The sequence below is a fragment of the Pan paniscus genome, chromosome 9 (genome assembly GCF_029289425.2).
Source record: "Pan paniscus chromosome 9, NHGRI_mPanPan1-v2.0_pri, whole genome shotgun sequence".
Lineage (NCBI taxonomy): Eukaryota > Metazoa > Chordata > Mammalia > Primates > Hominidae > Pan > Pan paniscus.
In genome coordinates, this window is record NC_073258.2 from 103,658,897 (window position 1) to 103,676,624 (window position 17,728).

At 38.1% G+C, this 17,728-nt stretch overlaps 1 protein-coding gene across 1 annotated transcript; it reads right to left on the bottom strand.

Annotated features, from left to right (window-relative positions):
• Positions 1–3,657: 3,657 nt before the first annotated feature.
• Positions 3,658–16,073, bottom strand: MMP12 (matrix metallopeptidase 12). Its single transcript, XM_003828374.5, has 10 exons — positions 15,764–16,073; positions 13,805–14,052; positions 12,742–12,890; positions 12,532–12,657; positions 8,838–8,999; positions 8,198–8,321; positions 7,243–7,376; positions 6,705–6,864; positions 5,071–5,177; positions 3,658–4,122 (listed from the first exon to the last, which is right to left on the bottom strand). The coding sequence occupies exons 1-10, from the start codon at positions 15,863–15,865 to the stop codon at positions 4,022–4,024; spliced, it is 1,413 nt and encodes a 470-aa protein (XP_003828422.1). The 5' UTR covers positions 15,866–16,073; the 3' UTR covers positions 3,658–4,021.
• Between the last annotated feature and the right edge of the window lie 1,655 nt (positions 16,074–17,728).

The window sequence follows — 17,728 nt, forward strand, 5'->3', positions numbered from 1 at the left end:
AAATCAGCAAATCCTTTTTCTATGGTATATTATGACCTCCTTAAAATGTTTTGGTGTTCTTATACCATAATGCTATAATCTAGAAAATCACCCCAGAGATGATACATATTGGAAAGACTATTACTTATGGTCCTCCTAAGATATCCCATTAACTTCCAAGTTGCGACCTTCTACCTACACACTAACCACTTCAACATTTTAATTTCTGGTTCAGACACCTTTATTGGGCCTTGACCCCATCCCGTTATCTACTAGACATCTCCCCTTGGCTCCCCAGTTTCAACAGGCCTAGTTATTTCCTTTCCATCAATCACACCACCATCTCTTCTGCAACCAGATTTTCCTTCCCTATTCAAAGTCACTTCTTAAACCAGATGCTTAAAAAAATCACCCTATACTATTCCTTTTCAGCCATACTCCATATGCAAAGCAGTCACCAAACCTTATGATTTCTCCCTTCTAGCTGTTGCTCACATGTCTTCCCCACGTCTATAATTTAGGTTTCTAGTATTTTTTGCATGGACTAGTACAGTACTATGGTAGCTGTTCTTCTCTGCACATTGCCTTAATTACTTCTGACCTATCTTCTATATTTCCATTCAAAAGATATTCTAAGATGCAATTTGGTCTTTATCCCTATTAAAATCCCTTCACTAAAGCCATATCATTTATGAGATAAACATAAAGTTTCATGACAATAAATTTTGTTAATGACCTGGTATCTCCTTCTCATCTTTTCCCTTTTTGTTTTATGCTCCAATTTTACAAAAATATTATTTTAGTGAGTCTTTGAGGAGGCTCCATTTCCACCTGGAATCCCTTTAGCTACGTCTCCACCTAACAAATCCCTCTCATATTTTAAAAACACATCTCAAATGTTGTTTCCCATAGGAAATGTTCTGTGGCCCCCAAATCTTTTTGCAGAGATATAATTACCCCTCTATTTTGTAAATGCTTCTATTGATCTACTTATTACATTGCATTATAATTTGTTTATATGTCTTGTTTGTCTTTACCATATTTTGTGCCTTTGAAGACATAGATTCCTAGTCATCTTTGAAACCCTCATGCCTATCACAGGGACTCAAATCTAGTATCAACATCAAAAATGTGAATCTGGGAAACTTTATGCAGCCCAAACATGGTACATCCTTTCCTTTCTTCTGTAAAGGCACAGGATTCCTCACTGTCCTATTACAGTATAAGGGTAGAAGCAGAATCAGAAAGACGAAACTACAGTTCTGGCAGGCTTGAGAAATTGTCTACTAATTTAAGGTTTTTTCTACTTGTAGTCCACAAGGTAGACAGTCCTGTTCTCTTCCTTGTTGACTAATTTGTGCTGAAGTATAATTTTTAAAGGCTAAAAATATGATTTTATGCAAATATGAAATGAACTTGTTAAAGATATTCTTTAACTCACTAGCTAATGAGGGAATCAGTTCAAAGAAGGGCCTGAAGAACAGACATATATACAGTAAGGAATGTGAAAGAAATTTCTTAATGATATAAATAGGTAATATCTTTATAGGACGGTAAAATGTAATGTTTGAGAGCATCTCTTCTATCTGGCACAAATGAATTTTATCCCTAAGAGGTAAGATTTATTTGCATTGATATAGAAAAAACCTTTCGTGTAACTGTCAGTTCTCTACTATTTCTACCCTTACAGATTTATAAATTAGTCTACCCAATAAAAAGTCAAAGATGCATACCCTCATAAAATCAGTTACTCCAGAATATTAGTTACATAATGTGCAGCCCTCAATTGTAAAGACACCTGTAATTTCCAAGTCTTGAACATTTTCTTTCCTGACATCAATGAAATAATACTCCTCCATTTCCCAGAGAAAAAGTGATATTCCCCAGGCGGGACATACATGCAACTCTTAAGACATTTTGAAGAGTTTTAATTGAAAAGTAAAAATGCAAAGCTTTATAGAGTGAAATGCCAGAAGTTTTAGCTTTAACTTTTTCCACTTTATAAATCTAAAAGGCACAATCTTGTGGTAGTTAATAGCATAGATTCTGGTGTCAGGCTGCCTGACTGTGCATCAAGCTCCAAGGCTACCTGACCTAGAGCAAGGTAAAAACTCTTGATGCTTTAGTTATCTCATCTGAAAAATGAGAATGACGGTACTTACCTCATGTTTGTAATCAGGATTAAATGAGCTATTTTCATTTTATATTTTGTGTATATACAGCCTTGGAACAGTGCCTGGCACATGGTTAACATTATAAGGATTTGTTTAACAAAATTTGAAAGTACGCCACGGATAGAAGAAAAGGAAGAAAGGTTCACATTTAAGTCTTTGAAGGCATCTTTATGAACATTCATGATAGCGACTCTGGACTTTTATTCCTATTCAGTTGTCATTTAAGAGAAATGCCTCCCTCCTGAGTTACCTAAGGCCAAAGACAATTCATGCAGATACCATTCAATTTTTTTTGATGATGATTCTGAAGGGAATTTTCTTCTTTTGAGGGAAATCCAGCATTTAGTAACCTGTGGGGAATAACATTTCTTATAGTGGTGAATCGATTCTACTCTTTGCAAAGACAACTCTAATAATACTGAAGGAGCACATACTTGAGTTAAGAATGGATCTGAGCACAGCGGCTCATGCCTGTAATCCCAGCACTTTGGGAGGCCTAGGTTGGGGGTATCACTTGAGGTCAGAAGTTCAAGACCAGCATGGCCAACATGGTAAGACCCCCGTCTCTACTAAAAATACAAAAATTAGCTGGGCGTGGTGGCTGGCACGTGTAATCCCAGCTAATCTGGAGGCTGAGTTGGGAGAATCTCTTGAACCCAGGAGGCGGTGGTTGCAGTGAGCCGAGATTGTGCCACTGCACTCCAGCCTGGGCGGCAGAGTGAGACTCTGTTTCAAAAAAAAAAGAAAAAATATCTGAGACATGAAGGACAAAGAGCTCTATCTCCCTCTAGGTACTTTCTGAGCCTCATATTTCCCCTGATTTCAGTTCATTTCACTAGCCAAAAATGATCATCCAGCTTGAAATGGACTTGGCCATTTCTGCAAACTTAAGTACATCAATCAGCAATGATTTACTAATAAATTGAAAACTAAAAGCATTCCACAAACCCGTAAGCTATAAGTGAGAGCTCTACAATGTATGCAACCCAGAAGATAGGGGAACTATGTGTCAGGGTAGTGGAGAAAATGGACACAGGACAGGCCACACTGCCAGAATGATGTGCTTACCATGCATTGTGTGGTTTTTCACAATAAACCTATGAGGTGGGTACCTCCTAAGTTTATTTCCTCCTAAATTTAAGGAAGCTTAGATTTAATTGCTTGTTAAGGTCACACAGCAATTACACTGTGAGACTTGACTGTGGATTTTACCAGAACGGGAAATTCCCATTTCATCCCTTCTCTCCAGTCTTGTGGCTGTACTCTGTAAGTACTCCTTGGGGTTGTGTGTAGCCTAGAGGATGTTTTCTTGCCTTGAGACCAAGGACACAAGTGGTGTTACCCAAGTGACCAAAAGAAATCTAAGCTTTTATTTCTACTTGCCATATTTCTATTCATCTCTTGATACAGTCAGAGAGACTTGTTTTTATTTAGGAGTAGGTTCAGAGTTATTTTCAAAATACACATTCTGTTTCTCGAGAAAAATATATTAAAAACCAAATGATTTTTTTTTCAATTTTATTTGAGCCAAAATATATATACTTAATTTTAGTTATGCCAGAAGTAAGTATAATTTCTCAGTCCAAGGATGTTAGGAACCAACTTACAGAGCATGCTTCAAATAGAATTCTCTTGGCCTTTGAAGGTAACTATTTTCAAACTTAATAGTAGAGTCAAGCAAGAATGGACAATTAGAGTTTTCAAAATTGAAAAATATTATGTATTTTATATAATCATTACCTATGGTTTACAGATTTTATTTTTATGATACATATCTCTAAGTAGTGGTACACTGAGGACATAGCAAATATGCAATAAATACTTATTAAGCTGAAGTGAACTAACAAAAACCATTAATTACACCATTTCTAACAACCAAACCAGCTATTGCTTTTCAGTGTTTTGGTGATACGTTGGAGTAGGAAGTCATATTCAAATTGGTTAGATCCTTGGAAGAAATAGTAGTATTCTGAAAATGAAAACAAATTAAATAGTTTAATTCCCTCCCTGTATTTCTTTACAACAACAACAACAACAACACAAATCTCTTCTCATAGATTATCTAGAATAGATGACCTATGGGCTGTGGTTCATGCCCTTAACTACACACTTTGAGAGGCTGAGATGGGAAGACTGCTTGAGGCCAGGAGTTTGAGATCAGCCTGGCCATCATCACAAGACCCCATCTCTATTTTTTCATCAAAAAATAACAAATAAAAAATAAGATGAGATGTGATTTGAGGATATAAATGTTGAGGGCCCTTGGTATCATGCCCCCAAAACGTCTACCAACAGCCAGTCATACTCCAAGTGGAGGACTCATGAGACAGGATATTGGACCCAGCTAGGGCACACAGGGGCTTTGATGGAGGAAACAACACTGGGGAGGGGAGGGAATACAAACAAAAAATCTTGGCCCCATGAACAGTTGCCTAGGCTGGTCTTGTTTGAAGACATACAATACAAACTCAAGCTTTTCTTAACCCACCCGCAGTCCCCAGTCCATGAGGGCCTATCAGGGCAGAAGGGACTATAGGAAAGGTCAAGAGTGCAAGGTGTAGGAAAGGGTGAGACTCCAGACTGCCTGAGTCTTGGCTGCCATGTGCTCGCTTGCACATACTGTGTGGCTGATGTGGTAAAAGGAAATTCCAGAGACTCAGGTACATGAGAAATAGGAACAATCACATTCCCTCTGCCTGCTAGACAACCCTGGGAATATACCACTTGTGCCACCAGCCCCTGCTCATTCTAGCTCTCCTATTCAGAGCCACGTACAGTGTGAGTTTTTCCTTGCGGCCCTATGGGGAACTGCAGAGACCTGTCCCTTTCCAATTTGGAGCCCTATTCTCTAATCTTAGAGGATTTATAGCTTTGAAATGTTATTTCCAGTATCTTCATGGTTTCCTCATCTACTTACTGTTTTTAGAGTAGAAGACTGCATCAATTTTAGGCCCGATTCCTTGGAAGTTCTTGGTAATCAGTTTGGGATAACCAGGGTCCATCATCTGTCTCCTTTCATCATACCTGAGCAAAGAAGTAACCAGCAGGAACTCAATCAGAAAGTGGCTTTCCTGACATGCACCACAAACCCACCTTCTCTACTGAAGAGCTCTTCCCCAAAGGACTTAAGTTGCTCTGATGAAGAAAACCAAGGACCTAAACAGTTCACTGATTTCCTCTAAGTCCCTATAGGACTCAAACCTATGCTTCCTGACTCTGGTTAAATCTTTTTCCCACTACCCCATAATACTTCCTCTAGTGCTTGGTCCTGCTTTATAGAGTCTGGCATAGAAGGTGATTTGGCTACAGCATAGGCCCCAGTGACCGATTCTTCAGTTGCCTGTCATTGCCTTCTTTTCAAAGCTATTCACTGAGACAAAAATACCCATTTCCCCCGAGAAGATAATAAACAGGTCAAGGGGCTAAGAGCCAGGGAACCAAAGGGTTTTATACACACGTTTGAGAGAAATTGAAAATAAACACTTTTGTTTCCAGGCTGTATGGTCATATCCTGGTTTCTCTCTTAAATTCTCTTTTACCAGCAAGTGAAAAGAGCTTTGTGTCTCTCTAGACTTCCAAGTGGCAACTGAATCTAACTGTTATCTTGTGTTTATCAATTTGGTTCTCTAAGTATTTATGGCTTGCTTAGCACTCTCTCAATGGCCTTTAAGGGAAAAATCCTGGGCCAAGTAGGAGCGGAAAACTAAACAGAAACACTGTTCAGAGTTGAAATGCCAATGTTCATAATAACAGGCTACAGCAAACTACGCCCATTTGTGAGCTCTTTGGAAAGTGTTATTTGCTAAAATCAAGTTTTGTTTCTCAAACAGAGCTAAGGGCTGGTGGACAAATTCAAGTCATAAGCACCCGGTATTCAATTGGAATTAGATGTTGTGTTTTAAATGCTTAAGAATAAATAACAGTTGTAAATGTAAGCTTAACATATATGTTATGTCTCATGTCAACCAAGCAAGCAATCTAGGAAATGACTGGCTTACTCAGAAGAAGGAATAGAGAATCCTCTCCTCCTTCAAAATGTAGACAATTGAGACAACAGAGACAGACACTCAAATGAGCTCCTATCCTCACTTGACCATATGACTTTCTTTTAAGGAAGATCTTGCAGGACCTCCTGACCTCCTGTCATTTAGAGGATCGTTGTCTCATTTTGTCTTTTGAATCCAGTGATTACAGAAAGGAATCTGGAAATCCATAACCCTCGAAACTGACTGTAGATTAAATACTTGGTCTTCTACATCTATGACACTATTTTCCAATGTGTTTCCACTATGATTAATAAGATGACATTTTATTTAGAGTGTTTTTTTAAAAAAAAAAAAACACACATTATCTACTGTTTCACATATCAGAAACCAAAAACACAAAGAACTAAGTTGACAATAACTATTTCAGTCCTATATTCTCTTAATCTCTCTCCCTGGAAGGTCAAGGAGCTTTGGGAACTTGCACAGAAAATGTGCCTTCTAGAAAACCTCATTCCATACCTGTTTCACAATCTGAGGGGTCGAATGACCAACCATTAAAACTCACCTCCAATACTGGTTATCTACAAAGAAGTAGGTCCTATAAAAACGTGGGTTAAAAACAGCTGCATCAATTTTTTTCACAAAGTTAGGAAAACCAAAAGAATGTATGCTCTTGGGATAATTTGGCTCTGGTCTTAAATTTCTAATTAACCAGTATTTGTCATCTGTGAAGACAAAGAAATAGGGTAAATTTGAATTATACAGAAAGAGTAATAAGAAAATATTGATTTACTATAAACAACATAATTCCTTTCCAACAGTTATAATATTTATTGCTTATTGATCTTAAACATAGTCTCTTTTCTATGGTTCCCATGGTTTTTTTCACAAGTATTACTATTTTGTAGTTTACAAACTTTTCCCAGAAGTTGTATATATTACTTAGGTATTTAGGCTATTTTAGTTTACACTTCAGAGCGAGCCACTATTAATAAAATCAAGAGTGCTTTCTTGGTCTATATCTATTAAAAAGTAGTAGTCTCTTCTCAATTTATTCTCTTCCTTGAAGTAAACTCAATGGCAAAACTAAAGATTAGAATTACCTTTAAAAAGAAAAACTTGATTTCTGGCTTCAATTTCATAAGCAGCTTCAATGCCAGATGGCAAGGTTGGCCATAAGGAAGAAATTAAATTAACACTGGTCTTTGGTCTCTCAGAAGCCTTCAGCCAGAAGAACCTGACATGAAAGACATTTGACACATGTTAAAAGACAATGTAGACTCAAGAACCATGGCACGTGAATGGGAGGGAACTGTGAAAAGACCCAATATTTCTTTCCATTGTCTTCACATTCTGTTCCATGGATGTCTGATGTTCATGGATCCACAAGAAAAGGATATCAATCAACTCTGTGATAATAACAATGACTTTAACAAGCAATCTGGTATACAGAAATACCCTGGAGCTTGGAATCCAGGGATCTAAGCTTCTGGTTTGACCCTACAATCCACTCACCAGTTTTGTAACCTCAAGGAAGTCACTATCCTCAAGTGTCTCAGTCTTATAATCTCAAAAATGGGAAATATTTGTCCTACTTGACAAATGTTAGTCTTCCCAACTGCCCCTCCTTACCACCAATATCTGCTTCAGTCTGTGTTCTAAGAAAGAAACCATAAGTTATCCTGGAATTCTCTCCTCCATAACCAGGAAATCAAGTCTCTTGCATAGGTACTGTTTTACAGTCTTGGTTTCAGACTTCACCATTTTTATCTATGATTAAAATAGTCTGGCTTCTGTTTCTTATCTTCTAAATCCCCATCCCAGATTCCTACTGCAAATCGTTTTTTACACACCAGTTTTCTAGTTAAAACACAAATGTAATTACACCTGTCTCCTGCTTCAAAACCTTTAAGATCTCCTCACTGCCTACAGAATCGAGTCCAAGTTCCTGCTTACAAGTTTCATCTACTTCATTTTCAATTATTTTCCACTGTTTTCTGACAAAAAAAATTTAAAGGCAGAAACTTTAATATTGGTTAGATATGAAAATGATCCTACCTGTCTTTGAAGAAAAAGATCTTATTTCCCACGGTAGTGACAGCATCAAAACTCAAATTGGGGTCACAGAGAGCTGGTTCTGAATTGGCAGGATTTGGCAAGCGTTGGTTCTCTTTTGGGTCTCCTGAAAATACATTTCGAGAAGCATTAGTAAACAAAATCTGCATTTTAGTTCAGAGGAGGAACAGTTATGTTTTAAATACTCAATTTTCTTAATGAACATTGCATCAAAATCATTTTAAGCTTTCTATAACATTCACAGGAAGTATAAAGTAAGGTTTTTTTTCCATACGGTTGCAATATCATGGAGGAAGAAAATCTGATTATCTTTACTTTCCTTTTCCAGTTATAATAGATTGTTTAATGTGTGGGCCTTCATCAGTAAGGCAATGGTATCTTGGATAGAAAGAACACCAGACTTGAGGCCTCTGGTTCTGCCTCTGGCTCTGACGTTAACATACTAGATCTCTTGTCCTCATCTGTATAATGAAGATAATACCTGTGTCACCTGCCACACAGGGTTCTTATGCGGCTTAAAAAAAAGACAGATATTAACGTTTTATCCAAATATAGATATTGTTAGACTACTCATAAAAGCGAGTATCTTTATATGGCAAAATGATAAAGAAATTCAACTCACCATACAGGGACTGAATGCCACGTATGTCATCAGCAGAGAGGCGAAATGTGTTGATGTCAACATATTTGTAGGTGGGGAACATTACGGCCTTTGGATCACTGGAATGGCCGAGACCTAAGGAATGGCCAATCTCGTGAACAGCAGTGAGGAACAAGTTTGTGCCTAAGAAGAAACCAACCAAAAGACAGAAAGCTGTGAAATGCATTATCATCTTGGACAATAACACAATATCTGACACAGTGAAAAAGAAAGATTTGAGAATCTTTTACTTATTTCTTTACTCTTTTGAGTTGGGTTTCTCAATCTCAGCACTTCTGACATTACAGGCCAGTAGTCTGGGCTGTTCTGTGCATTATAGTTGTTTAGAAATCTCAGGTTTTACCCCTAAATGCAAGTAGCAAATCCTTTTTGTTTTGACAACCAAAAAATGTCTCCAGACATTGTCAGATATCTCCTTGGGGACAAAATTGCCTAGGGTTAGGGACCTCTGTACTAGTAGACAAATGAAATATATTCTGTTGTAAAAATTCCTAGAATAACTCACAGCTGCGTTCAACAGTTTTCATTGCTTCTAAATAATTCTCAACTCTCACGACTCAAATCTATTTTTAGTCTTCATGAAGCTTTACTAGATATAGAAAAAAATGTCTTTAGCAACCGTCTTTTCGTAAACCCAAATATAAGGCTATCATTAAGTTTCAGGTACTGTGAGTCACTGAGAAATGTAACACATTATGTCTAATTCTCATACAAATGAAAGGAAGCCACTGTGCTCTCCATTACAGATGAGGAAACAGTATTTATAAGATTAAATCAAATTAAGTGCTTGAGCCAAGATTAATGTTTCTGCTTTTACTACACATGATTCTAAATAAAATTAGAGTCTATATGACTCAAGGAAAGAATATAAAAAACAAAAAAGAGAAAAAATAAATAATTCTTAAAAGAGTCTATACTTATAATTTAGACATATTTGGACTACCAAGTTACAGTGTTTTCTGTCTTTTTTTTTGAGCCCCATTCAGACTTCACCATTTTTATCTATGATTAAAATAGTCTGGCTTTATATCTGGCTTTTCTTTTGAGTGCCATAAGAAATCCTTGTTCATTTTTGTGTTATGTCCTAGAGAATGCACCTTTGTAGGTAAGAGAGAAGGGTATGTCCCTTCTCTCAAATTGCTCAATTTGCAGAATATTTGAAAATTCCTGACTAACATTCTTGTCCCCTAGTCCAATGCCTTCATTTTTGTCTTTTTCTATGACAAAATTATAGTTCAGAAGAACTGACTTGCCCAGAGTCACACGTCACTTAGCTGCAGAGCCTGGCCTTGGAATACTCTCCCATACCCAAGTGCAAAGAGTCTACACCTCTCTCGGGGAGTGTCTAGACACAAATCCTTCAAGAATTTTCTGTATCATGGGTCCAGTAACCTTCCCAGCAAGACTGGGAAGAGTAAGCAAAGTTTTTACAATTTATTCTAAACCTGAACTATTCTCAATTCTTATAATATGCCTATGAGCCACCACCACTGATCCTCATCTGGAAATAATGGGTTTATGTTTGTATTCTGTTTCTCACTAGATTGTGCGCTCAGGGGTTGGATTGTGTACTTTTCATCTCTGTACTCAAGTAACCTCATCACCCAATACCATAATAGAATAGGTCAGCAAACATTGACCTATTTGTTTATTTGATTTACTGGGTAAAAGAAAACAGGCTGAGGCTGGATGCGGTGACTCACACCTGTAATCCCAGCACTATGGGAGGCCAAGGCAGGCGGATCACCTGAGGTCAGGAGTTCGAGAGCAGCCTGGCCAACATGGTGAAACCCCATCTCTACCAAAAAAAAAAAAAAAAAATTAGCAGGGTGTGGTGGCTAGTACCTGTAATGTAATCCCAGCTAGTCAGGAGGCTGAAGTAGGAGAATTGCTTGAACCCTGGAGGCGAAGGTTGCAGTGAGCTGAGATTGCACCACTGCACTCCAGCCTGGGCAACAGAGCAAGACTCCATCTCAAAAAAAGCAAATAACAGCAACAACAACAACAACAACAACAAAAACGGCTGAAAATAAGCATTTTAAGTTATAATTGTCATAAATAACTTCACTTTTTGAAAGCATTGAATCAATCCAATTAAAAAATAAGGCAATATGGACAGATAGAAAATACTGGGTTGAGAGGTAGGAATGCATATTCTGGCCCAGCTTTTCCACAAACTAGCCACTAACCTTCTCTTTGTCTTAATTTCCTCTACCTACAGAAAGCTGTATTAAATTACTCTTCTAAGGTCCATTAGAATTCCAAAACTTTTTTTGAGGCTAACTAGCACACATATCCCATTTTAGATGAAGGAATTACAATCCCCCAAATAACCTTGGATAAAATTTAGGCACATATAACATGTCTGGCTGAGGATTTGCAGTTTAGCAACTACCTAATCCTACATGATCTGTCTTTTGACAATACAAAAGTCCTCTTCTCATCAAAAACTTTTTAAGCCTTAGGCTATGTGTTAGACTAAAACAAATAGTCTTTCTGGTGGACATAGTATTTATAAAAGTATTGCCATCCAACTTGTGCAATATCAGCTAGAGAGGAGGATGCTGAGTAGAGAATATTATTGATGACTTTCTCCTCCTTTACTTTCCACATGAGGGAGTCATAGAATCTAAAATTTCCAATAGAAAAATTAAGAAGGCTTCTGTCATGATGGTTAGGGTTTTCCCATGCTAGTGATTCCTCTAAATAACAGGGGAGTTTAATTAACCCCATGTCAACTATCTGAGGAGGATGGTAAGTTACAGTCCTTATGTAAATGCCCCCAAGGTATTAAATGTTCAGTTGGGCATTCTGAAATTTTTATCCCAAGACCACATGAAAGTACATGACTGTATAATCTTGTGTTTCTCTATAGGGATATTTAGATTCTCTGTAACTTTTTCTTTCTTGCTCACTATGAATCTAAGAAATTGTCAGCATATTATGAATCATACAGATGACCATCTTATCCTCTAATTGTTGGCACACACAGAATTAGTATGTGTTTGCTTTTGAGTTTATGGATTTCACTAGGTCAAAAACTTATCACCTAGGCTGCCTGCAATCCTAACACTTTGGGAGGCTGGGACAGGAGGATCTCGAGGCAACATAGCAAGATCCTGTCCCTATAAAAAATTAAAAAATTAGCCGGGCGGGTAGCGCACACCTGTGGTCCTAGCTACTAGGGAGGTTGAAGTGGGAGGTTTGCTTGAGCACAGAAGTTCCGGGCTGTAGTAAGTTAGCATCATGATACATCATGCCAGCCTAAGTGACAGAGCAAGACCTTGTCTCAAAAAAAAAAACTTACCACCTAATTAACAGCTTTTACCTTTTCATATTACGCTTCTTAAGGTTCCTCTGAGCTTATGCTAATGAACTAGCTCATAGTTCATAGCATCCTCATAGATTGTTAGAGCTGATCTTCAAGATGATCTAGTTTAATATCCTCAATTTACAGAGGGTAAAATTGAGACCCATACAAAGTGTTAAATTTGATTTAGAGGCAAAATTATAATCAGAACAAGATTTTCCATCATATAATCATTTGTCAGAATGTAGTCTCTCGAAACCAGAATTTTGAATTTGTTAGGGTTTTTGTTGTTTTCCTTTCCTGTTTGCTTAGTTTTTTGTTTGTTTGTTTGTTTGTTTTGCCCACCTCCTGAATGTGTAGTCCAGAATTCGTCCTCATCGAAATGTGCATCCCCTCCAATGCCAGATCCAGGTCCAAAAGCATGGGCTAGGATTCCACCTTTGCCATCAAAAGCATGGAAGTCTCCATGAGCTTTTGGAAAAGGAAAGAAAATTAGTCCTTCTATACATCCTATAGATCATGCCAAATGACAAAGATGAAATACAAGTTCCCTACCTCCACGGGCAAAAACCACCAAAATGTCAGCCATGCCTGTGTTAATCTTGCTGAATTTCAAGGGGGTAACATTACTCCATACTTGGAAAGCTTTCCGGATTGCGTAGTCAACATCCTCACGGTTCATGTCAGGTGTGTAATTATTGATTCTTTATCAGCAAAAAGAGAGAGAAAAATGTATGGAAGGCAGTGTTAATTTTGTCTTACCACAGTACTTCATTTTTGCTAGCACAATTGGAAAATGGATCATTTCATAAATCAAGAGTCCAGATTTTAAAACTTGCTTCATTAACTACAGAAACATTTTTTCTTGGACAGCCTCCTCCTTAACCAAAATCTAACTTAATTTCTTCCTATTTAAAACTCACAGATCATCACTGTGAAGGATTTGCTTTCATAGAAGGTTATGCTTTTTGCTCCTGCTCCCAGGTTCTGCATTTATCCATCTTGACTACTCTATAAACTTCCCTGTCTCTTCTTTATAGTAAATTATCTTATTTATAGTAAATTTAGCTTCATTCTCCTTTTATTTGCAGATTTTTTTTTTCTTTTTTTTTGAGATGGAGTCTCACTTTGTTACTTAGGCTGGAGTGCAGTGGCACGATCTCGGCTCACTGCAAGCTCCGCCTCCTGGGTTCACGCCATTCTCCTGCCTCAGCCTCCCAAGTAGCTGGGACTACAGGTGTGCACCACCACGCCCAGCTAATTTTTTTGTGTGTTTAGTAAAGACGAGGTTTCACCATGTTGGCCAGGATGGTCTCCATCTCCTGACCTCGTGATCCACCCACCTTGGCCTCCCAAAGTGCTGGGATTACAGGCGTGAGCCACCGTGCCTGGCCTATTTGCAGCTTTTAAAATCTGCTTTGGACTGGCAAGCCAAACAATTCTCCCCTGAGTGAACAATTCTTCCTTCTAGAGAAAATGAATTTTAGCAGAGATAGCATTAACAATGGAGGGAGGTTACTTTATCTACTTCCAGATTTAGGGCTGTCTAACTGGTTCAGGTTAGAAGTCAGACCTATGGGAAAGTAGAAAAATACAGGGCGACATACACCAACGTTACCTGTAGGTGATATAATGTTTCCTCCATACGGGCCCCCCTGGCATTTCCCTGAAATGTTGGACATCGGGGACTCCACATCGAGGTGCGTGCATCATCTCCAGGGTAGATGTGTCCAGTTGCCCGGTCACTTTCAGACCCAAGAAGTGCTGCATTTCTTGGATTTTTTCCTTCATTAAGTTTCCACTATATTTCATTTTTGTCACTGGAAGTTTGTTTATCTCAAGGCCATAAAATTTTTCTAAGTATCTCTGGAAAAAAAAAATACATTCAGCAATGTGTAAGTACACACAGAAAAGTTTCTGTTGGGAGCTCCACATATATGATTCAATTGCACACTGATGCTTTTGGACCAGGAATTTTGCACATCTTACTCACAGGTTAGATTATTGTTATTTGGACAATTAATTATAATCAGGGAAAAAAACCTTAATTTTTTGTGCTATCAAAGACATGTCAGCCAGGAGCAGTAGCTCAGGCCTGTAATCCCAGCATTTTGGGAGGGTGAGGCAGGAGGATTGCTTGAGCCCAGGAGTTCAAGACTAGCCTGGACAACATGGCGAAACCTCCTCTGTACAAAAAACACAAAAATTATCCCAGAGCGTTGGTGCATGCCTGTAGTCCCAGCTACTCAGGAGGCTGAGGTGAGAGGATCACTTGAGCTTGGGAGGTAGAAGCTGCAGTGAGCCGTGATTGTACTACTGCACTCCAGCCTGGATGACAGACACAGACCCTGTCTCAAAAAAAAGAAAAAGAAAAACAAAAAAAACACAAAGACATGTCATAAACTATTAGCTAGATTTATTCCCGGAATCCCAGTGGAAGTATCTTTTTTAAAACGTCATTTATTCATTTTTAAGACAGAGGAGTTTCTCTTGGTCACCCAGGCTGGCCACAGTGGTGCATACCTGTAATCCCAGCACTTTGAGGGGCCAGGGTGGAAGGATTGCTTGAGCCCCAGAGTTTGAGACCAGCTTGGGCAACAGGGTGAAACCCTGTCTCTACTAAAAATACAAAAATTAGCCAGGAGTGGTGGCACATGCCTGTAGTCCCAGCTACTTGGGAAGATGAGGCAGTAGGATCACCTGAACCCAGGAGACGGAGGTTGCAGTGAGCTAAGATGGTGCCACTGCACTGTAGCCTGGGTGTCAGAGTAAAACCCTGTCTCAAAAAAAAAAAAAAGAAAAAGAAAAGAAAACAAAAGGATACATGAATTATTAATGTTATTAATATAAGTTGGGACACAAATTTCTTGCTTAAAAACTCAAAGCTAAACAAAATGGATAACTATGATAAATTCAATGTTAAAATCATCTTAGAAAATAGGGAGACCAAACTCTTTTAATTAAGGAAAAGAATTTAAGAATTGAAAAAAAAATCCATAAAAAATGCTATAAAGATGGGGCCTGGCATGGTGGCTCCCGCCTGTAATCCTATCACTTTGGGAGGCTGAGGCGGGGGATTGCTTGAGCCCAGAAGTTACAGACGAGCCTGGGCAACACAGTGGAACCCCATCTCCATAAAAAAGAAAAAGAAAAGCTGTAGAGATATAACTGAGATGACTGAGGGTAAAGGGAATATGCTTAAATTATCATGGCAGCCTGAAGTGGTTATATTAATCCTGCCATTGTTCAGATCTCAGATTATTAACTGGCATTTAATGATTAGTGTAAAATACCATAACAGAAGTGAACTCCAATTATATTGAATGGAAATTTCTTGGCCAAAGGTTTTTAGAAGAAGAAACAAGTTCACTTGCCAATTTCATAACAGTCCTTCAAAACCAATACCTCTTTTTTATATTCCTCTTTGACAAAGTAAAACTTAATACTGAAAGCAGACAGCCTCCTAGACCAATTTTCAGCTGATACGTAAAAGCAAACAAACAAACAAACTGGTTAATGCAATTAAATCTTAAAGACAAACATCAAGCTTGATAAATACTGTAGTGTCCATACTTACTTCACCAAATAGCACATTATTTTTTTCCAGGCTTGTAGAGCTGTTCAGGGGAAGAGCTCCAGAAGCAGTGGCCTGCAGGAGCAGTATTAGAAGAAACTTCATTGTAAACTTCTAAATGGATCAATTCAGTTTACTGTGTTCCTTTCTAGCCTAAGTTCCTGAACTGTTCCTCTTTATATAGCCCTTAGTCCGGGTTCTGTGAATATGAATCCTATGAGTGACTCATAGTTGATATCATCCCTTGATCTATCTCAAAAACATGCAAACAAAAGCATGACTTTATTCAGATGACAATGGATCAATTAGCATCTAGTCCATCTCTCAAGCAATTCAGAGTATGTACCTTCAAAATGATAAATAAGCCCCTACTTCCACCTATCCTACGAAATAAGCCCTTGTAAAAGAAATATCAAGCAACTAAAAGAGGAGAACTTAAAATATATTTTCTTAAAGCCTGATATTCTCGATTTTCATTATAATACTTTCCTTATATTCATTATAAATAAAAAAAGTTTTTAAAGTAAATGTTGAAAGATTAGATAAAATGCTTTTCCTGGAGTAAATGAGTGCTTTCTAAACGGAAGCCAGCTCCCTAGAGAAATGTGATACAGAGATTTTACATGTAGCAAAAAAAAATTTGTAATATCGACTTCATTGTTTATTCCACGTGTTGTACCGGCTCAGATCCTGATTCTATAACTTAACATCTTCAGACATCTAAGCTGAAGCTCAGTCCCAACTGGGTACCTGGATAGATTCCAGAGACAAACTTTCCCTACATCCTAGATTGTCTAGCGTTGGTAGGATGTGGGTTAACTCTTTTCAACTTTAGCAGATGGGAAAAGTTTGCCTCTGGAATCTATCTGCCTATCACCTCAGCTTCTTTCCCTCTTGACCTAATTGTCCCATTGCACAGAATCTGTCTCTTACTCAATAGAGAATATTTAAGCACTAAAAACTTTTACAAGTCAGGGAATAAAATTCCAAAGGTAGAATTGCAAGCAGTGGTGCTGCGGTGTGAGGATAGACTCTACTCAACACCCCTTCAAATCACACCATAAGTTCGCTGCCTCCTGATTGTATGGGGACGGTCTGGATGGTGGGGTAGGGTGCACGTAAGAGTGTGTTAAGATTTAGCCATTGCTCTTACCCACCTCAGTGGCCTGGGAAACAGTCTGCTGGCTGCTTGAGTGAGGCTTAAAGAAAAGGAGAAAAATATAGAAAAAAATAATTTTCCAATTTAAAAATTATCTTGCCTCACTCTTGCAGAGAACTATGCAGATTCTTGCTGATCTGTTCTCCTCTCTCTAGCCATTGATTTGTTTTCTCTGTGTCTATCTAACCTACAAATACAGCTGGTTATTCTGCTGTGAGAATGTCACTTTTTAATGACACAAAGTTTAACAGACTTGCCTTCTGTGATCTAAATAGTATCTCTAAATCCAGATCACTTGGCTTTATAAATGTTTTCCAGAAAATTGTTATCAATCCTGTGGTGAGATGCCACATCAGACCAGGTGACACTGGTGTCATGGGTCACTTACTGATCTTGTGGTGTAGATTACAGGCTACTCCATTAAGATGTCCTTCCTCAATGGGGGCGATATCACCCCCAACTGGGTGAAAAATTGGTCATCAAAGGCAAAAAATATATATTTGTGTGTATAAAAGACAGATATGCATACAGCACATGAGCAGATACACAATTTATCTCTGCTATTAAATTTGTATGGGGGGAAATCTCTAAAGTGTCTACATAGCCTCTTTATCAGGAATAGTAATAAATGTTGAGAAACCCTGATCTATGTATTATAAAGGAAACAGAACTAAAATTTATGGAGAGGCTTTAACAGCTGCCAGCAGTTTCATGCACCATCTTATTTAATCCTCACAGTAGTCATTTATGGATGAGGAAACTGAACTTAACTTACCCAAAGCCACACAACTAGTAGGTGGCATAGCTGA